Source organism: Mus caroli, chromosome 2 (assembly GCF_900094665.2).
Source record: "Mus caroli chromosome 2, CAROLI_EIJ_v1.1, whole genome shotgun sequence".
NCBI classification, from domain to species: Eukaryota; Metazoa; Chordata; class Mammalia; order Rodentia; family Muridae; genus Mus; species Mus caroli.
Genome location: NC_034571.1, coordinates 33392029 through 33417907, shown reverse-complemented (window position 1 = coordinate 33417907; position 25879 = coordinate 33392029). Strand labels below are relative to the sequence as shown.

The 25879-nt window shown below is 39.0% G+C and overlaps 2 protein-coding genes across 5 annotated transcripts in view; both read right to left on the bottom strand.

Moving 5' to 3' along the window:
- Rabgap1 (RAB GTPase activating protein 1) overlaps positions 1-25879 on the bottom strand; it is a 125300-nt gene that overhangs the window by 40196 nt on the left and 59225 nt on the right. For all 3 annotated transcript variants that reach the window (XM_021155632.2, XM_021155634.2, XM_021155633.2), the window contains exons 12-13: positions 22567-22660; positions 17098-17248 (exon numbers count right to left, since the gene is read on the bottom strand). In XM_021155632.2, coding sequence (XP_021011291.1) covers positions 17098-17248; positions 22567-22660 — 245 coding nt within the window. The remainder of the gene's footprint in view (positions 1-17097; positions 17249-22566; positions 22661-25879) is intronic.
- Gpr21 (G protein-coupled receptor 21) lies at positions 6009-11623 on the bottom strand. 2 transcript variants are annotated; one of them, XM_021155652.2, is made up of 2 exons: positions 9619-11623; positions 6009-9255 (listed from the first exon to the last, which is right to left on the bottom strand). In XM_021155652.2, the coding sequence occupies exon 2, from the start codon at positions 8868-8870 to the stop codon at positions 7821-7823; it is 1050 nt and encodes a 349-aa protein (XP_021011311.1). In that variant the 5' UTR covers positions 8871-9255; positions 9619-11623; the 3' UTR covers positions 6009-7820. The 2 variants fall into 2 exon arrangements, with proteins under 2 accessions (XP_021011311.1, XP_029330441.1); XM_029474581.1 differs by having other exon boundaries at positions 9856-11623.

Sequence of the window (25879 nt, the reverse complement as noted above, 5' to 3'; positions counted from 1 at the left end):
CATCATACATTGGGAGAAATCATACATTTGGTACATTACAGATGAATTTACTGGGGTCTTACTGACTTTTGTTGTTTGCTTAATCTTGCCCAGCTAGATGCTTTCTACATCACCATTATGCCTGGAGAGAGGGGAATAGGGAGGGCAGAAGAGTACAGACCTACAGAAAAACCCTCTCCCAGAGCCTATGCACCGACTTCTATGGAAACTTACTTGATACACATCTCTATCACCTACACGTTCCAAGCAACATTTTGTACTCTCTCACCACCTCTATCCCAGCTAAGAAAACATCTATCCCTACACAGACATCTGCATTAATGCATTACTTCCCATGATATAAATTGCTTCTCATGGTATAAAAAGAATGCATTTCAATAGCTGTTGTAGTCTCTCAATGAAAATTAAACATTAAAAACCTGGAGGGAGCTACACACAGAACATATCATAGTTGACTAGGAACCAAAAGGCCTTATGACTCCAGAATTCCCCATAATTCCCATAGGGACACACTGACCTTGCCAGTCTTTCTGGGAGAAGGATGTAAGATGAGTAACAGGAAACTGCTTCTTAAAGGCTACAGGTAAGGTGGTGCTAGCCACACACACTTCCTACAAACCAGCAGCTAGTTACCTCCTCTCTGACTTCCGTTAAAATTCACTGCCTTTGGCTGAACACAGTTTATGTTCTTCATTATAAACAACCCTCCCTTAAAGATCAGAGGACACAAAGTTTACAATCACACACACACACACACACACACACACACTCCTCAAAGGTAGCCCCCCTTTTTACAGCTGGTTGTCTTTCTTAATTCTGAATGGAATGCTTAACTGCTAATTTTGCTGGCTATTCTATTGTTGACATTACCTACAGATTTCTAAGTTATGGGAGAAGATATTGCGGCTCTGCCCACTCACAGGTCTGCATCCACAATTCTTTCCCCCTAATTCTCAATAGTTTTGCTACCAATTTTGGCTAATTCAATATGATTTATGAGTCAGAGTACATCTATGATTCTATTCCTTTACCTTTTTCTTCTTCTCATAAATGTCCTATTTTGTCTGGTTTTCTCCGTATCTAAGCACACTATGCAAATATCAGTGTATAATTCCTTTCAAAGTCTGAAAGAATCTTAAACCCAGGTGTATATAGCTCAGTGATAATGTATAGCTTTGTCATTGATGATGTACAGCTCAGTAATAATGTATAGCTCTCTTGAATGTCTGAGGCTCCCTTGTATCCACAATACCACAGATAAACCAACTCTTAAGATCTACTCCTTAAGAACAGACCTCTAACTGAGATGTCTTTTTTCTGCTTATTTTTGACCAGCTACTATCTAATTCACCTTTACAGCCTCTTCCCCAGTGTTTTCTCTTTTTGTGGGACTTCTTCCTCCCTGGAGACATTTTCCTGGATTTTACTTATTTCTCCTTTCTCATTCTGAGGAGATACATTGTTCAGCAACTCTCTAAGAATGTATGAAAGGCTGGTGAATATATTCAAATATACCGTATGTTATAAAGTGGGTTTATATTCACATTTGAATAATAGTTTAACTGGATATAAAATTCTGGCTTCCTTCCTCATACCGAGCTTCTAGAGCTTTTCTCCATCCTCGGTGTTTTGATATCTTTCAATGAAAAGCACCACGTCGTCTCCTTATGTCTGCACTGGGCCTTAACATTACGACTCCCTGATACTCACTTATCCTTAACTGAGCCTGTTTCTCTCTTCACTTACTATCCTGCCTCTGCCTTTCTTATTTTACTAGCTACCCCTACTTAAGCTTTATTTTTGAGCTTGTCTGATGTTTAAAAATATCTTTTACATTTGAATTTCAGACCTTTTTGCTTGTTTGTTTTAAACAGTGCCTTGTTCTACAATAATGAACTCTTTTCAGGTTGTATCAGTTGGACTTTAATTTCAAGGGTTCCTTAGGAAGCCCGCATCTGTGTTTGTTTCGGCCTCTGATTACTTTCCAAGAAGCTGTAGTATTAAATGAGAAGCAGGCAGGGACAAGTGCATACCTACAGCCCCAGTTACTGTAGTAGTTTCAGGAGCCTAAGGCAGAAATTCAAGGGCAGTCTGGGTAACACAGGGCAAACTGTTCTCAAAAAATATAAGGCAAATATACTGAACAAGGTGGCCCAGTGGGTACAGTGCTTTCATTTACTCTGTGAAAGTTCCCAACCATGCAAGTTCTTACCCTGTCTAAGCCTGAACATTCCTGACCAACAAAAGGAGGAAATTAGAAACAAATACTTGTTAGGTTCCCCTGAGAAGTAAATGAAGTAACCACCTGGACATTGCTGTCTGAAAGGCCTGGGTTATAATCAAGGTTCCCCACTTAGAAGCTCCGTGTATTTAAGCCTTTGCTTCCTAATTTGTCTAAGTAAGGTTAAAAGTAATCACTGCTGTGCCATCTGTTGGGCACGTAGATTGAATAAGGTGCTCATGAGATTCTCCTAAAACCTAACAGCCTGGGGTTTACATGTATATCGTTGCTTATACTCCTTTTGACTAGATTTAGCCACGTGTGTAGCTGTGCATGTCCAGGTGATGGCCCGTTCAAACTAAATTCTAACTCTTTGCAACACAAAGTACCAGAAGGGGGAACAATCAAGAAGCAGAGGTCTGAATTCTGGTCATAGCACATGGGAGCAGTTGGGCTTGGTTCCCCATGTAAAAGTCAGAATAAGAACAATTATTTCTAATCCTTTACTACCCCTCTTTTCTTTGATACACATGACCTTATGGCCTAAGTATCTGGTATTTCACCAATGCCCAAATGATACTATAAATTCCCTAAGAGACCCCATATACTTTGTTTTTCCAAATAGACACTATGTTAAGACCAAGACAAGCTGCCCCAGAAGCAAACTAATGAAATTAGCTTTCTGTTTGGATCACCAAACAGAAAGCTGTAAAATGATGAATTATAAAATCAGTGACATAAAATCATCTTAAAAGAAGACTTTCAAAGGCTAGCATGACTTGCAAGGGGTCTGATGAGAAGACAAGTGACAAGAGAACTAGATGAAAGCAACACAGTACTCAACAGCACAGGCAGGTCAGCACTGGCCAGAGACTCCTCCTGTGTCTGCATAGCAAGGCTTCTGCAATCACAATGCTGATCCCTCACATGCCAGAACGGTGTTATGAACTTCCCTCTCCACCGGGCAGCCATCTGCACAAGGTGTGCTTAATGATATACTTGCAGGAAACAGACTGCCATTATGTGAACTTATCCTAAATAAAAACCAACCATGTGTCTCTCTCCTAAGGATGCCTTGATAAATTCCTCCAGGTGGGGTTGTCTGTGAGGTCCCTAGAAAACCCAATTACAGACTTACCATACAAAACATCAAGAATAGAATTTTCTGTAAGACAGAGATGACACCTCACTGGAAATGCCCTCTTCTGGATACAAAAGCCCCCAATGTCAGGAAAAGAGGACAGAGATAGAAAACTGTTGTTTTACTGTTTACTAAGACTTGTGCTCTGGAGCAGGTTCTGTGTTAGACTCTGGGGATGTAGCTATCAGGGGTACTGTCTCTTGCACTCATTAAATTTTCAGACAATAAAAGTAAACAAGTTGTCATATGGTCTTCAGGGGTTGCTAAATAGCATGGAGTAGTGATCTAGCATTGAGCCTGCACGATAGAAATGTATGGAAGCACACCATAACATACTGCATAAATGTGAAACAATGGCAGATATATTTATATAAGATAATCACTTTTATTCATGAAGCATTCAATGGTACACCCACATTTGTTACCTGATCCAGTTCTATGGATCCCTATAATGGATGAAAGAACCTTTAGCATCTTTTTCTCTTCCTACTTTACTAACCAGCTAATCAGGTTTCTACATTCTCAGTTCAAAGTTCACTGTTACTGTGTCAGATGTCCTTTTATCACCCAAATTTTTAAAGAAATGCCAGTGACTCACTTGCAGTCAGTCATAAGAAACAGTTACCTCAACAATATATATCAACACTGTATATAATTTAGTATATTTACATTTGATTTTTCTTCAAGCTGAGACAGGAAAATGATACAAAACTACATTATTCCATGACTTACAGGCTTCAACAAAACAAAACAAAACAAAACAAAGAAAAAACAAACTTGCAATGCTACTATTTCCCCACCATGAAATATCTTCCAAACTGATCATGTAACAATAAACCCTGGCTTGCCAATAACTTATTTCACAGATCTTTTTAATACAGAAGTACATGGTCAATGCAATTAAGATATTTCCTACAAAGTCACTGCACATTTTCCAAATGGATCTTTGAAAAGCCGAGGAAACCCTTCCCATATCATTCTACCATCTGAGCCTGTAGACCTGCCGTTAAACTCGAGATAGTTCATTTATAGTATGAAAGTTCAAGTTTCTCCAATCTTAAAAATATTACATAAACTATTTAAGTACAAAAGAAAAGCCACTATAAAAGACTCAAATAGAATTTATCCAGCAATACTGCTAAAAAGAAAACCTGTCCAAAACAGGACTTTGAGTAGGAAGAAGCAAGCTTGTGAATAATTCCAGTACCCATTTGGGCTACTCAGTGCTCTGTCTGAGGTGGGTACTGTCTCAAATGCAACTACTTCCTCACTTCTAAGTGGCACAAATATTTTCACTGAAATCACTGTATAAAAACATAATTCATTTACAAGTTAAAGAATTAGCATGCTCTTACTTCAAACTTTACTATAAGGTAATTTTACACTATCTCTAAAAGCATATGTGTATTCTGATGCTAGTAAAATACCATAGTTAAATGAGCTATCTGAGGTATTTGAGTCTAAAAGTATGCATGTTTTTCTGACTCTGAACTAGTCAGATTGGTATTCAAACAAAATGTCATCAAATGTTGCCATAAATGTGGCAGAATAAAAAGATTAAACACCAACTGAGTCTATGATGCAGAGAATCGCCCCCTCCCCAAGATTATGTAACTATGCCCTTCATTTCTTCTTACCCAGCAAATTATAAATAAAATGGCCATGCAGACAATGAATGGAGCTATAGAATCTATTCCTTAAGCCTTAACATTTACACAGAACAATGGAGAGAGACAATCTGAAAAGACATCTGTTAGTACCTAGGGTAATAGAGGGTCTATCTGGATGTTTTCCTTTACCTTACTTAGTTTCTTCTTTAGTCTGTGCGCCCAAAAGCAATATAAATTCTACTCTTTGTTTGTTTTTTTTGTTTTTTGTTTTTCGAGACAGGGTTTCTCTGTGTAGCCCTGGCTCTCCTGGAACTCACTTTGTAGACCAGGCTGGCCTCGAACTCTGAAATCCGCCTGCCTCTGCCTCCCGAGTGCTGGGATTAAAGGCGTGCGCCACCAAAAAAATGTCTTTAATAAAACCAGAAATTAATACTAGTAAAACTAAGCACCTGTTTTTTTTTTTAAAAATCTTATTTAAAAAGCTGTGTTTAGATTAACATATCAGCTTGGTTAGATATTACCAGAACAATTTTCTTTTTCACTGTTACAAAATGGAATCCCAGAACAAAAAACAAAAGGGACTTAACTCCTTCTAAGAGTGAAGTCGACTCTCTTATTACAGGTTTTTTTTTTTTTAAAGATTTATTTATTATTTATTTTATTTGAGTACACTTTAGCTGTCTTCAGGCGCACCAGAAGAGGGCATTGCATCCCATTACAGATGGTTGTGAGCCACCATGTGGAAATGAAACATATCCAAACCAAATCTATAGAGCTAACCTCTCAGCTGTGCAGTGCAAGGAGAAATGTATTACAAACTGTTTTTCAGAATCCAGGGGAAAACAATTTCTCCTTGAAGCTGAAATCCAACAAAGCTATTTCTAACCCTGCATTTTCAGCATGAGCTCTAAATTCTGAATCATCAGAGCCAAACTTGGCTAATACTACATATAAAGAACAAGCAAGATTTGGAGAACTCAGAATCAGTCTCTCTTTCTCTCTCCTCTCTCCCTCTCTCTCCTCCCCCCCCCCTCTCAGCAGCTGATCTTGAACTCAGAGACCCACCTGCCAATATAACTTGGAATCTGAAATTTTAACGGTTTTATAATTCTCAGTCATTTAAAAAACTTAAAACAGAACACATATGAGGTTAAAACATAAAATCCAAATTGGCTGGAAGTAGGGTAGGGTGGATCTTTAATCCCAGCAGAGACAGGTGGATTTTTGTGAGTTCAGGCCAGTCTGGTCTAGATAGTGAGTTTTAGGAAAGTCAGAAAACACAGCAAACAGAACAAATAAACTCTGCTATGGATATACAAGTAAAAATTATTTGCCTTGTTTGCAAGGGTGCAATACCAGAATGGTGTGTATGTGTAAGGAAAGAAACATGTCTTCTTTTTTAAAAGAACAGTCTTTTAACATCAGGGTGAAAAGGCGAGGAGGCATAGCTGCCTATGTTATAAAGTATCTGTGTCCTTTTTTTGGGTTTCCTCCATTGTCCACTTCACCAAATATAACTGTTGTATGCACACTACAACCTCTAGCCAAAGGCAGAGGCCAATTAATTTTTCTGACAATAAAAATGAAAACTAGCATGCAGTAGAGGGGATTCTGACACTAACTGACAAACACCTTCTCTCCTATTAGACAAACAATTCTCTTGCTTTCAAGACACTTTTAAAAGGTTAACTCTACTTATAAACACAGAATATCTGAGTTCTAAACAATAAAATCCTATACATTTGTTAATGCTCTGGAAAAACAAAACCAGACAAGTGAGGCAAGAAATGTATCTCAAAGGATTTTTTTCCAAAAATAGGATAGCATGAAGGAGACTTGGCCCAACCAGAGTCCCCTGCTCCCCTTCCAGGAGGCCTCCTTAATAGGGTCCAAAAAATGTTTTCCAAAACTGTGATGCTAGCTGACTATTTAGAAGACAGACAGTTTACGTTGACCCTGGGCTGATTGCGTCAGTGGACTCAGTTCTCATTGAAGACTTTGGATTAGAACAGAAAACACTACAGTCACTTTAAAAAACATATTTTCACATTACAACTAGAAAGCTGTCCATCTATTATTTATTTAAATATATTTTGTTATAAAAAATCCAACTCAGTGTACACATTCTCAATATTTACAGACAGAGGCCCAGAAAGAGCACTGTAATGTCATTACTGCACACATGCTCACAATGCTCAGAAGCATGAGGTGAAAGCAGCTGGCTCTCACACACTGTGTGGCTTCACTGCACAGTTGCTTCATTTCAAAACTCTATAAATTAATATTCAGTGCTCACATTACTCATCCTATGGAGATTGCTCTCAAAAGGCAAGAAAAGAAAACATTTCACTATCCAAATGAATGCTTAAACTTGCAGTACAGTTATATTTTGGCACAAATAAAGAAAATCCTTGCTAGTTCATCAATATATGTTAATATTTTCTGTTAGAAGATACCAATTGCACATAAATTCCAACTTGCATTTAAGAATCCAGAAAGGGACAAGAAAATGGTTATTTTTAACATGCTGATGCTTTTCACACCCAGATTCAGCCACGCCAGTGGGGAGAGGTGTCAACTATGGCTTTACTCCTTTTGAATCTGAGAACTGTAGTCACTTCCATGACATTTCAAAAACTGGATCAAGAGTGATTCTTTTCATGATCCTGATTCTTCTAATTTTAAATCTCATTTAGGAAGGAAATTCTGCAAACTATGAAGGTTATCTGGATAGTCTGTAGCTGCTCTTAATTCTCTAGCGAACTGGAAGCAGAGATGGAGAGAAAAAAACTGAACCAAAGCCATCCTTTCTCCTTGAAAATAGAGCGACTGAATATATGAGCCCCCCTCAGATATGAGATCCATTAGGGGGTCCTTTGCCCCTAACTGTGTAAGGGTCCTTGGCTGTGGTGTGACTTGCACAAGAAGTACACACAGACCCTGAAAGGCCCTTTAGTCCTCGCTGGAAAACACTGTTGGAGAGACTGTAAATGATACAGTTGCAGAAACTGTTACTAATAGCAAGCCAGGTAGTCAGGAAGGATGCAAGGCGGCTGCTGCAGCCAGTAGAACTCTCCAGCAAGAAGTAGATGATGTATGGCAACCAGAGGACATAAAACACACTGGTGATTCTGAATAGGACCATGGCATAGCGCTTATCTGGACAGGTCTGGGCTTCCCCAGTCTCCCCATTCTGGCTGCTGAATCGGGCTTGCCTTTCGCTGATTTCTTTTGTGTGTTGCTGGCAGATGCGGAAGATGTTGAAATACGTGAAGCAGACAATGAGGGCAGCTGGGGCATACAGCATCATCACGATGAACAATGTGAAGTAGGAGTTGGTGTGCCAGGATTCTGCACACCACTGAAATACATCTCCATGATATCCGGGTTTACCCCAGTGGAAGAAGGAAGGCAGGAAGACCAGGGTGGAATACAGCCAAATCAGAAAAATACAGAGGCGTAGTCTCCAGGGAGTAACCAGGGTATTATAGGTTAAAGGCTTAGTGATGGCAATGTATCTATCAATGCTGATACAGGCCAGAGAAGCCATAGAGATGCTCTTCAGAACTGACACTACAAAACCAAATACTTGGCAAGTCATGGCCTCCTCAATTGGAAGAGGGTAGGAGAGGAGTGATAAGGAAGGGACCAGGCAGCTTACCCCAACCAAGAGGTCAGCATATGCCATTGTCTGGATAAAATAACTTGTAGAATGATGGTTCAACAGAGGTGCACAGTGAAACACAAAAATCACAATGATGTTGCCAGAAATAATCAATACAGTTAGAAAGACAATAATCAGCACTTCCAAAAGACAGAACCTGACAGTTTCCAAGTAGCCCAGTGCCAGAAGACAGAAAGGATGGCTGCTCTGATTACCATCCCAGGTGGAGTTCATCTCGTGCTCAGGAACTGGCTCTCACTTCATGCTGCCACCTGGCTGCTGTCTCAGTTCTCAGGAGCAGCTACTGTTATGGCAGTCAGCTTTGCATGCCTGTGACAAAGCCAGGGAGCCCTAGTCACCACGTTCCTGGGGTTGCTGCTGTGGTGGGTATACTGCCTGCTGTACAATTTCCCTTTAAATTCTTCCTGGAATAGGGAAAGCCAACAGCAGTTGTCTGGCCAGTCCCAGATGCAGCCATACTGCCAGGTTCACCATACACATAGCAAGGGAGTAAGGCAAACTGGGGACAGTGTCTTCAGGCCAAGTGTGGGTGGGGGAGGGGCAGAGGGAGGAAGATTAGTAGCTTCAGCAGGAGTTGTAATGAGTCTCCTCTGAACAGCTGATAGAAGAAAAGGAGAGAGCATTTTACATTTTGCATTCCACATCCTAGACAAAGAACCTAGCTAGCTCTGACTGCCAGCACCCCTCCCACTTTACCCTAAGTAGCCCCCTCCATAAACGGCCCTTACTTCAGAGGAACAGTAATACCATGCTTCCAAGATCAACATAAAGAAAGAAATTATAAACCCTCATTTTCTTTTATTTTACGTGTTGTAGGAGAATCTCCTCATGGTAATCCTGAAAACATTATCATTGATAAAAATTAACCAAGATTATTTTCTCCATTAAATCCAATGTACTATTATATCTCTGCAAACACCTTAATACAATTTATCTGCTTAGCTCAATTTCAGAGTGTTACCTGTGATTCTGCATGCTGTAATCCAAACAAAAGCCACAATTCATCCTTAACCGAAAGCCTTGCAATGCAGGAATGTTCGTAAAGCCAGCCTACTGCAGAACTAAGGCACAGAGGGAGGGGCTAAAGGAGTAGGAGGAGAAGCAGAGAGAGGGGCTTGGGAAAAGGAAGAAAGGGGGCAGGGAAGGGAAACGTGTGCTAGGGTACACACACACTCTAGCGTGCTGGACAACTCATTACCATTTATTCCCACAGAGGAGCTTCCGGACGGCACAGTAGGCACTGACTTGGTGTGCTCACAGGAAGTATCTGAAAGCTGTTTCCTTGTCGGTCTGCAATCTTCCTCATAGGTAAATGAGCAGAATTCAGATTGCCAGTAAGAAACATAGGCAGAGGTGGGGATGGAGAGAGGGAGGAGTCAGGATTTGGGCTGAAGTACAGTACCAGAGGAGAGAGGGTGAAAGTCCTATTTTTGTGTCCCCAAGAACAAAGGACAGTGTCACAGGAGGAAGCATGCTAACAGTACATGGCACCTGAGGAAGTCTAATTCAGCTGCACAAGATGTTACAGATGAGAGACAATATTCAGCCTCAATTTTCCTTTATCATTTATTAGATATTGGCTAATATTTGGAAATGATGGTATTTGGTCTCTCCTTCTTCCTCAGTTTAGTTAGGTACTCCACTTGAGTGGAGTGACAGTACACAGATATTCAGGTACCAAGTCTTTGCATCTTACAGTTCAATCTTGTTTCTACTTATCTAAAACAATGCAAATTGAAATAACACACTACTTTTTTGGATAATGTCATAAACGGTGCTTTCCGTTTTCATAAACTGGGTGCTGTGGGAATGGTATAATTTTGCCTGAATAAAGCCTCACCTCATCAGTAAAGGAAAACAAATGCTGCAACTGTAGTAATCCTAGGAGATCTGTACACTTGAACAAAAAACCATGTGGTCCAACTTGTATTTTTATTTATTTTTATACATGCTTTCTTACTGTGGGCAAAGGATGCTTACAATCACAGTTCAGTGAAGTGTGAACACTTTAATTCAGGAAAGTAAGGACCCCAGAGACGTGTTCAAGGAGACTAATAACAGTATGTGACAGGCCTCAGTAGAGAAGAGCAGCACAGAAGGGACAGCCTCCTGCCTCAGAGCTTTTTGTATTTAAATCACTGTCACTCACTGATAACTTGAGGCACTCCTGTTCCTACTCTCCCAGTCCCTAGCACATGTATGCTGAGGGTTCTACCCCTGAGAACCTCTTACACAATATATCCATCAGTCTCCTGATCTGCAATTTTATATTCCAGTATCTCAGCACAGCTGTAGTCTGAAAACATGGGATGAAAAAGAATCCTACAGTTCCAGACAGCCAACCAGTCTGCCACCATCTAATGCTTTAATCACCTACTGAATGTCTTAAAAAGTGTTTCCAGCACCCCAATTCAAGCCACACTTATCTTTTGCCACAGTTTCACTGAGGCCAAAATAATATTCTAAAACTGAAATAATAGATAAGTAAATAACAATAACTAGGCAGCAGCTTATACTTATTATGACTATGAATTATCCTTATTAATACTAATAGTCATAAGCAAGGTTCAATTATCACATTTTATGCCAAGAGATATTAAATTGTCCAACAAAGACAGGTAGAAAACAGGGAAGCTAGGACTTGAAGCAAGACAAACTGCCTTTTGTCAGACATATAAAATCATGTTACATGCTTGTTTAAACTTTTCATTTATTTTATTTTATTTTATTTTTGAGGCAGAGTCACACTATATAGAGCAGGCTGTTCTCAAACTCAAAGAAACTGGCTTGCCTCTGCACTAGCATAATCTATTGTGTTATACCGTTTTTTAACCCTAAATGTATGGCTTTAGTTGGGACTAGAATCACACTTGAACAGTAGAACTCTTGACTTGCATGTATAAAAGCCAGCATTAGAAAAACAAACTATAAAATAAACATGAAATAAAATGATTCAACTTGCCGGGTGGTGGTGGCGCACGCCTTTAATCCCAGCACTTGGGAGGCAGAGGCAGGTGGATTTCTGAGTTCGAGGCCAGCCTGGTCTACAAAGTGATTTTTCAGGACAGCCAAGGTTATACAGAGAAACCCTGTCTCGAAAAACCAACCCCCCCCCCGCCCCCCCCCAAAGATTCAACTTTCTTTTCCTGCTACACAAAACCATTAATATGTCACTTTCTAAGGTTTGGCCCCTACTGGCTTCCAGCCTCAGCCCAGTCTCACTCTGGGTTACCCAGCATTCCTCACATTGAACAGAGCTCCTCTGAGCACCTGCAGCACCACAATACCACACTCTACCCAGACTACACCCTCCAGGGTGACTTCAGAAAACAAGACCTTTTAGAAAGCTTAGATGAGAAACCTTCAATGCCATTTGAATTCAGTGGTTATGTACTTTTTTCTAAAACTCTCATGAAATTTTATTTGTTTATAGATGACTGAAACAGAGACAATCCTTTTTTTTTTTTCATTAAAAAAAAACCTGCCAAATACAATAAAAATTGTTTTTAGGTTTCAAGAGGTTTTAAATGAAGCTGCAATAACTAGGTATGCATTCCTATTCTTAAAGTTCAGGACCTAGAAGGAAGTGCTAAAAGTCTTGCAATAGCCTAAGGTTTCAGAGCACTTCAATTTTCCTATCATGGTGGTTTAACTGATAAGTCAACTTATCCAAACCAAATCAAACCAAGACAGACAAAACCATCACCATCACCACCACCACCAGGAAACAGAAAACAAGTCAGAAACAGTTCTGATCCCAAGCTTTTAGACCAGGCTCACCAACCTGTATCAGGCTAAACAAAAGGAAACAAAACAAAACAAAACAAACAAACAAACAAAAAAAAACAAACCCACTAACAACTTCAAAATGGTCAAGACAATATATCCACATTCTTGGAATGCAGGAAACCCTGGAACTTCTTAGGCAGATTTGACAGATAGAATGGAAATGTTTTCACAAAGATATGTGGAGGAGGTCACATAGCTTTAATTTCCTGTTGCCTTATAAGGTCATGCCTAGCAGCACCTGAAATTCCTACTAATGTTAATGAGGCCTCCCCAGCACCCTGGCCCCTGACAATGATGTCCACTAAGCCTGGTGGTCCCTACTCACCCCTCAAAGGTTTAAATACCCTTTGTTCCCTACCCTAAAATGAGCTGTCTCACTGAAGCTGCCAGGGAGTCAGTTCTCATGGTGCTTGCCTGAGGTTTCTTTTGCTCCTGGCTGTTCTGGCATCCTCTCCTAGGATCTATGGTTGTGATCACAGGCTGATCATGCGATATGTCAGGGAGGAGGAGCCTGAATGACATCTTGGTATCCACAGAAAATTGGTCCCAGGACCTCTATTGAATATAAAATTCATGGATGCTAAATCCCTTATATAAAATGGTACAGCAGGAAAATGGGAATATGGTAGAATGCTTGCCTACCTTGACCAAGATCCTGAGTTCAATCTCTAGCACTGAGGGAGGAAGAAGTATTTATATATGGCACTCCTGTATACATAAATCCTTTGTAAATTACTTACAATATATAATACAAAGTAAATGTTAAGCAAATATTTGTTAAGATTTTATTATTTGGGAAATAATGATAAGAAAGAAAAGTTGATAGATCTCTATCACTGATGGTTAAATCTGTGCACATAGAATCCAAAACTATAGAAACCACAGACATTTGATATCCCAATGACTGGTCCAAGGTGAAGAACCTCACTGCGCGTTTATAAATGGAAGAGTGAGAACTCTAGGTCAGAGCTCAGGCTTCCTAACTCCATGTGCTTCCTGCTCAACAGACAACCTTTCGCCACTGAGTGCCCAGAGGTACGTTCCCATGATTTCAGTCTTTGCCTATCAAGTTCCAGAGAGAGAATTTTATTTAAAAAGGAAACAATCTGCTCAGTGATGACGCTGTCATTGGTGCATTCTATTTCTAGACTTGAGATGTGGATGGGCCTTCATGGCGTCTACTGCACACGCAACTTAAGAGATAAAATACTAGTGACATATAAGTGCTGCTAGTTTAGGGCCTGGATATAAGTTTGTAACTGTAGCAAAGCCTTACACATGGCTTTGTTCAGCGCCGAAAAGGAGACAGACACACAGTAAAAAGGAACGAGTAGGTGGGAAGGAGAACATCAGCGTGTGATGTGACCCACTAGTCTCTAATTATAAAGTGAATTTACTGTAGAGGCACTTTTCCTATAAACTTTGAAAACTAAACATTAAATCATAAGGAACAGTACGAGATACTGACTTAAATATAAGATATTAAAAAAAACAAAACAAAACACAGCCAAAGACAGAAGGCACTAAGGCAGGTTCTGGGAGCTGCAAATTGGAAAGTGCCTTCTTTTCCTTTCATGCCCAGCTCCAGCTGACATGTTACCAGATTCAAATACAGTAATAAGACAGGAAGCAGTGAAGCAGGCTGAGGGGATCACTTCCTGAGACCAGGAGGACTCCTTAAGTGCTTGTTCTGGTGTGGTAGTTTAGTCCCAGAACTTGGGAAGCAGAAGTAGGTCGATTTCTGTAAGGCCAGCCTGGTGTACAGGTCAAGTTTCAGGCTAGCAAAGGCTACAGAGTGAGACTCTGTCTTCAAAAAAAAAAAAAAAAAAAAAAACCAAAACAACCTTCAAGTGCATATTTTATACAATGGATTCCATGGAAAAAGAAAAGAAAAGAAAAGAAGAAAGCCTTGGTAACATTTAACATTTCTTCTTTTTTTTTTTTCTTTTTCTTTTGAGGCTTTATTACTTCATGCAGAGTAGAGATTGAGATAGGGATTTAATGATACTTAGACACAGTGGTTTATGCAGAGTAGAGATTGAGATAGGGAGGCCATACTAAGACTAGCTTCAAAACTTACTATGTAGTTAAGGATTAACTTGAATTGCTCCTGCCTCTACATATGTAGTGCTGAGATTACAGGAGTGAGCTATCAATACATGGCATAAGATTTTATAAGCACAAAGAACACACTCTAAAACAATCATAAAAGTACAATAAATATATAAGCCAGGGTCGCCATCTCGTTATTACCAAGCTTTATGCACTGTGTGCAAGTGTATGCTACACTTTCGGTAGCTCTTGATTTTTCATTTAACCAGACGACAGCACAGGAAGACCCTGAACCAAAGATTATTGGTTTTGTTTTGTTTTGTTGTGTCTGTGTGGGTGGTGGTGGTGGTGGTGGTGGTGGTGGTGGTAGTGGGGGTGTGTTTCTGAAACAGGGTTTCTCTGTGTAGCCCTGGTTGCCCTGGAACTCACTCTGAAGACTGGGCTGGCCTTGAACTCAAGAGATTTCCCCTGCCTCTTCCTCCTGAGTGCTGGGATTAAAGGCATGCAACACCAGTGCCCAGTGATTCTTAACCTTTAATAAGGAGAGAACTTTTTCGACTGTAATACTTTTTTTTGTAGGTATGTGTGCATGTATGAATTATACATAATGACATTATAATATATAACATTTTCATACACACATTCATCCTTCCATTTTTTTTCTTCCTGTAAACCAACAAATTAAGGTAGGGTCACTCACAGAAGCACAAGTGGAGGGTTATTTTCAGGAGCTGGGCCGCGTGCTAGTGACTGCATCACTGAAAAAAACATCTCTCTGCCACAGTGATCTTTAACTGTTATAGATACAAGAAGGGGTAGGACCTTGTCTCTTCCTACCTGATAGAATGAATTCATAAGGCCACAATCATGAAAAAGTCTTGGGCAGATGGTCCAACTCTCAGCTGCTGAGAGTTCAAGAGCTACAATTTGCCTGGAAGACACTGAAGTCCATCCCTTCCCACCCTCCTCTTCTGCAGTGTTTCCTGAGCCCTAGAGAGGGTGGCACAAACAGACTCTCCTGGAACCTGCCTCAGAAGCTGTATATCAGATAAAAAGACACAGATGGTTCTACCACTCCTTTATAACTCCCACTGTGATCTGTCGGGCACATTCAACAAAGGGCCTGCAACTGTTCTTTTCTTTTGTTTGGTTAGGTTTTTCGAGACAAGTTTTCTCTGTGTAGCCCTGGCTGTCCTGGAACTCACTCTGTAGACCAGGCTGTCCTGGAACTCAGAAACCCTACTGCCTCTGCCTCCCAAGTGCTGGGATTAAAGGCATTTGCCAACACTGCCTGGCAACTGTTCTTGAGATTGGCTTCCTAGGCCTACAATTCTGTTTATGTTGGACATAACATTTTCTTTTGAAGATCATGTCCTTTCCGTATGCTGTTTCCATATAAGATTATTTTAACAATTTCAAAAAGATAATATAATAAAATAAATTCTAATAAAATTTAAATATTTTCTTTACAAAGACTTTATACCTCGTTCTCTTATCAAAAATTCACAGGTGGGACAGAGTGGTTAAAGGAACCTAGGCCTGAGAACCTAAGAGTGGCCCTTGGGCATCACAAAAAGACAGATTAAAAAAGAATGGACCCCTAACTGTTTTCCTCTGCTCCTTGCCCACACATGTACAAGGGCACTAGCATGCCCACATACTCACACAAAACAAATAAAATGGATCTGTATCTTCATAACCCAGGTTTCAAATTTACCTATTACCTATCAGAGAAGCTGTTTCCTAGCAAATAAACTCCCACAATTTTTAGAAAACTCAAACCAAACCCAGTAATATGGGTACAAAAGGCACAAATGCTGGCTAACTTGTAAGAAACCACTCTACATGTTAATATGGCATAAGTGAAATACTTTCTTTTCTTGCTTTGTTTGTGAAACTTTGAAGAAGTAGGGGAATACTGTGAAAATAAGGGTTTCACTTTAGAGGATTGAATTATGTTACATGTAAGGCTATAGATTATTTTCTTATTAAGTATAGAAACTAAAAGAAGGCCTTCTTTATCAAAAGCATTTTTTTAAGGAAAATAAATCTATAGCTGAGGGTGATAGCTCATGACAACAGTTTAGAGCCTTAGGTAGGAGAACTGCCACAGGTCCAAGGCTAATCTTGCCTGCACTGTGAGCTTTAGACAGGCCAGGGCCCCTTTTAAAAAGCCAAAAAACCCAAAAAGCCAGGCTTAGTGCTGCACATCTTTAATCCCAGTGCTTAGGAGGCATAAACAGGTGAATCTCTGAGTTCCTGGTCTACAGAATGAGTTCCAGGACTGTCAGGACTAGATACACAGAGAAACCCTGTCTCAAAAACCAAAAAAACAAAACAAAAAGGAAAAATAAGTAAACAAAAACCCACCCCAACAAAACAAAACATTGTAAACACTGCATTGAATATACAGTCTGGCTCAAAACTTATTCCAGGTGGGAAGGACATTTCCCACCACTGAGATAAACTCAACTGAGGAAGTAAACTTTGTGCATTCATCTTTGTGCCAAAAGAAAACGACATTATTTTTGGCTATACTTATTTAAGATAAAGTATAAAACATCTGACCATTCACTCTAAACTTTATAACCTCTCTGACCTTTGTGATGAGTATTCGGTACTTTTCTACTAAGTGATCGTTGTTGTGGCAGCCTGCTAGCAGCTGCCAGACTTCTCCACGAAGAGCTTCAGGAACACCACTTCTCACTAAGGATGACAACTGCTTCGGTCTCACACTCAAGTTGAGATGCCTAAAAATAAAGCCATAATTCATTACTTTGGCAAGGGAAGAGGCTCTGAAAGATTCTTTACTGAAAATAAAATGGTGTACAAAGAAATAAGAAGGTAACAGAGTTATAATAAAAAAATGAATCATTAACATGGCACCTGTAAACCACTGTGTCTAAGTATCATTAAATCATTATCTAAAAAAGATCTGGAAGCTAGGAAGTGGTGGTAAAGGCTTTTAATCCTAGCACTTGGGAGGCAGAGGCAGATAAATCTCTGAGTTTGAGGCCAGCCTGGTCTACAGAGTGAGTTCCAAGACAGCCAGGGCTACTCACAGAGAAACCTTGTTGTAATAAAAACCAAGCAATCAACCAAACAACCAAAAAGTAACTGGAAACTACAGGGTTGTTTTTTTGGTTACAGCTTATGTACAAGTTAGAGCAAAAGTACAATTAGATGCTAGAGAAATGCTTTGCTGCTTCCACAGAGACTATCACCTGGTTCACAAATGTATAACTTCAGCTTTCCCTTTTGCCCACCTCTAACTTTGCACCCAAATGGCAAAAAACATATACACACAAAAAAAAAAAAAAAATTAGTCTTTGAAAAATTTCAATTAATGGGCATCAAGAAACAACAACAGCAACTATGAATTGCATATTTATATATTCTCAGTTACAATATTTCAAGTATGTTTTCAGCAGATTTTATGTCTCTTTCTTAAAGTAACAGCTTGAATCTATGTGGTGGCTAAGAACATTTACAAAAGCCTTGGGTTTCAGATTTCATGTGTAAAATGAACAAAATAAAGCCTGTCGTCAAACACTGGCTTGATCTCAGTGCTTTGTGTATTAAACTGACCCTATTATAAAGTCAGATGTTATGTCCACAATACGGAAAGATCAAGGAGGCTGGTCAGTTCACTGAAAGCATGGGCGATCCTGAGACATGCCACAGCTCCTCTGTGACTGGAAAACCACGATTAATAAATAAGTCACTAAAGCAGGATCCTGACCCAGAAATGCTCCTGTGATTATCAGATTGAAGCACAAGTCACTGATACAAAGAAACACCAGTACATTATAAATATGTCTGAGACTTTTCACATCACCCAAATTGTATGAGAATAATACACAGTGTATTTAAAAACTGTTCATTACTTGTTTTATGATTCTGCACCCTGATGCGAGAGATAAGGGCAATTCATATAAGTTTTTCCTTGGTTGTGTGCATATATGGAGAGTTGCCAGCAAAAAGCAGTATTAGTCTTTATGCTATTAATTAAAGGTTTGAAACATTATGGCCTTGGGGTAAATAAACTTTAACTGATACACAATTATGTGTCCTTTTCCAATTATTATTTATGATTGTTTTGATTTTCAACAGTAGAGGTAGTTGTATCATTGGCCCACAAAGTCTTCAGAAATATTTGCTATTTGACTCTTCACAGAAATATTTGCTAACCATAACTTAGACTAGTAAAATTTCTTTCAGAATAATATTGTAATAATTGACAATATTAACTCTACATATAACTAGCACAGTATTTTATACTGAGCACATTAGTGCTCCTATCTTCCAAGAGTCACAGTCAACTGAACCTGGAGAATGACACATAGATCCTAGTGCTGTTATTAAAATCTATCTTAGTGGGGCTAGAGAGATGGCTGAGTAGATAAGGGCACATACTGCTCCTCCTGAGGACTAACTTAAATTCCCAGCATCCCTATCAGGCAGCTGCCCATAACTCCAGCTCCAGGGGATCAGGCTCATTCATGTGAACACGCCCCACCCCCATCATCTCCCCCATAATTAATCATTTTTTTTAGATTTTATTTTTTTATTTTATGTATGTGAGTACACTGTTGCTCTCTTCAGACACACGAGAAGAGGATACTGAATCCCATTGCAGATGGCTGTGGGCCACCATGTCGTTGCTGGGAATTCAACTCAGAAGAGCAGTCAGTGCTCTTAACTGCTAAAACTTCTCTCCAGCCAAGTGAAAATAATTTTTTAAAAATCTACTTTCAGTAAATAAATTAGCATCAGGACCAGACTGGCTATGTTAACAAATTCTGGGTTTGCCAGTTTAGTTATCAGAATGCCTAACCTGTGTGTAAAAATGTACAAGTCTGTAATATTGTTATAGTTGAAAGAGTGCACACAATGTGATGCTGTGCTAAGTGTCTGGTAAATATTTAAAATATCAACCCTAAGATCCTAGAACATATAGGATGGGCAAAAATGTTCAGATGGATGAAACAGACTAGATTATTATATATCTGAAGACATAAAAAAAAATCAAGCAAAAGTATTTGAAACTGCCATACCACCTCCAATAGGATCTGTGTGACAAGTTCCACAGACTGAGGCAATCAACCTCAAGTGGGAGGCCTCCTGGAACCGGTTGTGGAACTCTTCACTGGAGAAAAAATATTGAGCTGCAGTTCTCATGGCAATCTATCTGTTTTGTTTTCTCTTATTTCTTTTCTTATTTACATGTTTCTGGTAGCCTAGGCCAAGATCTTAAGCGAGAATAATGGGTTAGTGGCCCCTAGAGATGGGGCCACTAACATGACCTTATCCCCAGGGAAACCAACGCTTTACTTTCTAAATCATTTACAAAACTACTATGATAAAACTTACCCAACAATAAAATTTCATATGGCTACATGTGTGTCGTTGGAGGTGGATTTTGGTATATGGTAAAGAAAGCCCTAATTAGAAAGAATTAAAATAGTTTAAATTTATACATTGAGGATTATAAAAAACCAGGCACTAGATGTTAAATAATAATTGACCATGGGGCTGGAAAGTTAGTTCAGTGGTTAAGAGCACTGACCATTAAAGATTTATTAACCTGCTCCTTGAAATATGCCACTAGCCTTGGATGACAGCCCTCACTGAATACATCCTTTTAGAATTGTTACCTGTTCTGTTTGTGATTCACTGAATACATAGTTTTAGAGTTGTAATGCTTGGATGAATTTTGTGCTTTACTGTGCCAAATGATTTTTGTTAGTATCTGTGATTGTTTTATTGTATATAGTTTCTAAGAGATATAATGTTTGGTTTAATGTATAAAATCCCCTCCTTGAGAGCTGCAGAATACACTCAGATTCAAACTGCCTCTGATTTTGTTTCTGTTTGTCACCGCCGAATCCTTACCCACCTAGCTTCAAGGACCCTCATTCCAGGGACCCCCATACCTGACTGGGGTGGTCCGTGGCATGAAACAATCTTAGGACAGCAGAAATAGATGGCAATTCCATTAATGTATTTAAGAGAATGGTAGGACATAGCTGATTATTTTAACAAAGTTTGACAACAAAACAAATGAAGGCATTATACAAAATGTGCTGGATTCACAGAAATGGAATGAGGCCTTACCAGGTATGACATCTGCTGAGACACAGCTTTACCAAAAATACAGTTAAGTTTAATAGTCAAAACCTTAATGCATAAGGCCCCTAAGGAACATTCATGATAATAACCAGAACATCAGAATAGAGACACGATCAGATCACTTTCAAATTTAGCTTTTTCCACCCAGGACATCCTACCAAGGAAGAAAAGATATGCTATACATGTCTCACCAGAGCACCTCAAGTTATGCTAATCAGCAACCGAAGGTAATATACTGTTTGTAAACAGGCTTCCTAACACTGCTGTCAAACTCTTTTTGTTGTTTTTCTTTTAGACAGGGTCTCTTTGTGCATCCCTGGCTGGCTTTGAGCTCATTATATAGGCCAGGCTGGCCTTCAATTCAGGGAGATCCTCTGTCTCTGCATCCTGAGTGCTGGGATTTAAAGGCACCATGCCCAGCCAAATTCTTTGATATACAATTCTGCACTATAGCCCAGGCTGAACTTGAAGTCTTAATCTTCCTCCTTCCACATCCAATCTCTGAGATTGGAGACATGTTCTACCATGCTTAGTTTGTAGGAATCAGTCACGTTTTGTTTTGCAGTTTTGATGATTAAACTGAGAGCCTCAAGCATGCCCAGCAAGTGTCCCACTACAGAGTTAATTCCCAGCGTAAGCCTAAACTATTTATTTTAGTAGTAAAAAAAAATAATGGATACAGCAAGGCACTCATATCATGCTCATACTCAGGATACTCAGCATTGCCATTTCAGGCATTATATGTATCAAAGGTAAGGGAAAACCCTACCCCTATCTCTCTCTCTCTCTCTCTCTCTCTCTCTCACACACACACACACACACACACAGCACGACTATCTTCTAAACTCCCCTGATTATTGGATATTAACAATGGAGTATATTTTTTTCTTCATAACAATTTAACAGATTTATTTAAAATTGTTATAAAGATGAACTGCTGTTCTGCTCACTGAAGCACTCTGACATTAATGCTTTTTTGGGGACTCACTTTTATATTAAAATTTCCCACACAAATGGCAATTAAAAAACTGACAATATCTGATTTCTGTCCCCTACTTTTCTACTTGCCAACTGTACTTAGATATCTTTAAACTCCATGGGGAAATTTATCTAACACTGAGAATAACTAATAATTGGAAGAGAGGAAAACAGACTGAAAAAGAACCATCTCCAATTGGAGTAGATTTTTAAGCCAGTTCACCACGTCTGTGGCCTGCTAACGGTTAAACATTTGGCCTGAATAGCTGCAGGTTGGTATCTTCAAAAGGGCAAACAAGACAGGTCTCACCGACAGGTCTCCCGCATAGCACCAATAGCTACATTTTAGAAGTATATATCTGAAACCCTAAGGAATTCCTTGCACCAGAGGTTGTAGGGGATGTCTAAATTTTGAGTTAAACAGAGTTCTGATTGCATCTAATTTCAGAGTACCACAGAACCATGCCTGTATTCATTACATTTCCTCATCCCTCTAGTAGAGGGCACACTGCTGAAAACAGATTTTATAGCCACACGTAGACTTGTGGAGAAGTCTCATTTGCACAAAGCCATTGTAGAGAAACCTTATACTCCTTCAGTTAGAACTTGGCAAGCAAGAGGCAGCTCTGGCTTTAAGAGTGGAGGTGGAGGAGGCAAGATCTGTGGTTATAATCGACTAACTAGTCATTCCTATCTTCTCCAATGTACAGGACCAAATGACCTTTCTCCTCTTCCTCTCTGCCTATGAATTCCATGTCTGGACATTTTTCTTATCAGTGAGACTTTATTAGGTTTCTAATGATCTCAAACTGATTCATGTGTTTGTTATTATCCTTATAAATGTCTAATAGATTCCCGAATGAGATCTTATTTGCAGATCTCTGTTATTGGCTCCAGATTGCAAATTAGGTAAGAATTGAGAGTGACAGGTGAGAAGCAGAGTGAATCTATAACTCACCATTTTGACAGCAGTTCTCCCCATGTTTCAAGAATTTTTTCTGCACATTCTTTGGATACATCCCCAAATCCACTCAAGAGAGGTTCATCATTATCTGTAATAAGCAAAGGAAGGAAGGAAGGAAGGAAGGAAGGAAGGAAGGAAGCAAGGAAGGAAGAAAAGAAAGAAAAGAAAAGAAGAGAAAGAGAAGAGAAAAGAAAGAACATGGGATTATAAAAGGCAAATGTAAACATTTATTGGGAACATGAAGCTATAATGTTATGTTCTCAATATTTATGCACAATGCTTTTATAATCTGTTTAATTCTCTCTTGCTTTCTATATGTCATTATTATGTCAATTATAGAAAAGTCATTTATATATAAAAAACGAACTCAAAACGTGAAATGTCCTTTTTTACAAAGTAATCAGTTTTATGTTCAAAACCATGTCACAGTTTTTTCTAAAATAGTAAAGAACAAAGCTAGCCCACAAGAGTCTAGTAAAGGAACGTGGTAAATGGTGGAATAAATGATGGTTTTATTGAATCATTTCTCATTTTTGTTTCTCTAGCTCACTTTCCCAACTGTTACCTTTATGTGTCTGAAAATGCTCTAATGACATTTAATACTTTGCATACTAATTTAAAAATATTGAATTATGTCAGTTATGTAAGGTAAATGAATGCAAGTGTTTGTATTTACATAATGATATAAGAAGATGAAGAGGTAAATCATCAGTATGATCTGTTAAAAAAACCAAACAAATGGAGCATAATCAAGAAATTAATAATCACTGCATGAGTGAATGAGCTATCATGAATATTATTTCTGGTCTTTAATGACATTATGACTTTAATGTTCTTTAGAATGACATTAAATTAGAACAGAAAACAAAATATTAATGAATAATTTAAAATTTAAGTAATCAAAATTAAGAATATATAGGAGACTAGATAGACGGCCCAGAGGTTGAGAACAGTAACTACTCTTTCAGAGAACCTGGATTCAGTTTTCAACACCCATCTGTGGCTCACAACCACCCTGTAAATCCAATTGCAAAGGCTCTGAAGCCTTCTTTTCTTCTTGGACAACAGGCATGCCCATGGTGCACAGACATATATGCAGGCAAAACACCCATAGACATTAAAATCAAAAATAAAATTAATTTCAATTTAATTAATCAGAATTAGAGACTATAAAATATGCAAGTGGTAAAGAAAATGACAGTGAGGGGCTGAGGACATAGCTCAGTGACAGACAAGTAGTACACTTAGCATATTTGAGGCCCTGATTCACACCCAGCACCAAAGAAGAGAAAACAGAAGGTAAAATGGGACATTTCCACTTAACCCTCTGAGTACTGGTGCATTTGTAATGGTTTGCTATCTGCAGCATTAGGATTATGCTGATTTTCACTGCTTTATTGTGCATATGCCTAGAAATGATTGTCCCAAGTTAAAAACCATTATTTTCAAGGATTTAATAATTGTCTGATCAACTGTCTTTTCAAACAGTTATAAAAATTTATATTCTCATTAACTGGGTACAACAGTCCTTGCATGTCCTTTTACATCCTCACTCAGCAAAACTGTGAGGACAGCATTACCATGTACTCCTCCTTCAGAGATGATTGCCTCAAAGCAGCAACTTTAAAGTTAAGCATATAAATCTTTGACACCTATTATTAAACTTCCTACATTGTTAGCATTTTGGATATTTTCATAATTATGATTGTGAGACAAGGAAAGACAGACTGAATATAAATATTTCTGTATGTGAATAATGGAGAGCAGAAAAAAACTCAAGACTCTAAGGACAATTTCCCACAAGCCCATTAGTATGCCAAAATGATACTACTTTGTAATTTCTCAATTTTCCATTCTCTATTCATTAAAACATCCACCACATACAACCTGTGATGGAAAACATAAAAACTGTGCTAAAATGGGCTGGATCTCACTGGTGAACCTAATTATACAATGGAATCTTTGCAATGTCAAGAAAATTTACATTTTACATGGTGTGGCAAGTCCTTCCAGAGAATCTTCCACAATTCTCTCCTATTGCTCTAGACTCTTTCAATAAATCCTGATAGCAATACCATGAAATTTGTCATTAGAATCCAAAGGTACTCAAGTTATAGGTAGAGAAAGGGAATGTGAAGTCATTTCAAGTGTCAGAATATTATTTTGTAAATTCAGCTTTCTATTCAAATGTCCTCTAGGTGAGAAACCTCTGTGGAATATTGTCATTTTCCCCAAGGAGCAAACATCACAGTACAATAGCTTTCCTGGTGGGAAAGCTGGATTAGAAAGATTTTGCTTGAAGAAGGCATGGCGAAGATCCCTGCATTACAGATTTGTCACAAATGACCTGTTATATGCGTGGATCCTAGGACTTAACTTCTGCCAGTATTTTCTGAGTACCCAGCAATATCACTCCTGGGCATATACCCAAAAGATGCTCCAACATGTAATAAGGACACATGCTCCACTATGTTCATAGCAGCTTTATTTATAATAGCAAGAAGCTGGAAAGAACCCAGGTGTCCCCCAACAGAGGAATGGATACAGAAAATGTGGTACATTTATACAATGGAGTACTAATCAGCTATTAAAAACAATGAATTTATGAAATTCTTAGGCAAATGGATGGATCTGGAGAATATCATCCTTAGTGAGGTAATCCAATCACAAAAGATCACACATGATATACACTCACTGATAAGTGGATTTTAGGCCAGAAGCTCAGAACACCCAAGACACAATTTGCAAAACACATGAATCTCAAGAAGAAGGAAGACCAAAGTGTGGACACTTTGATCCTTCTTAGAAGGGGAAACAAAATACTCATGGAAGGAGTTACAGAGACAACATTAGGAGCAAAGACTGAAGTCATGACCATCAAGAGACTGCCCTACCTAGGATCCATCCCATAAACCACCACCAAACCCAGACACTACTGCAGATGCCAACAAGAGCTTGCTGACAGGAGAATGATATAGCTGTCTCCTGAGAGCCTCTGCGAGTGCCTGACTAATTAATACAGAAGTCATCCATTAGACGGAGCAGAGAGTCCTCACTGAAGGAGCTAGAGAAAGCATCCTAGGAGCTGAAGGGGTTTGCAGCCCCATAGGAGGAACAACAATACGGTCTAACCAGTAACTCCAGAGCTGCCTGCGACTAAACCACCAATCAAAGAAAGAACATGGCAAGACTCATGGCTCTAGCTGCATATGTAGCTAAGTGTACTGGCTATTTTTGTGTCAACTTGACACAGCTGGAGTTATCACAGAGAAAGGAGCTTCAGTTGAGGAAATGCCTCCATGAGATC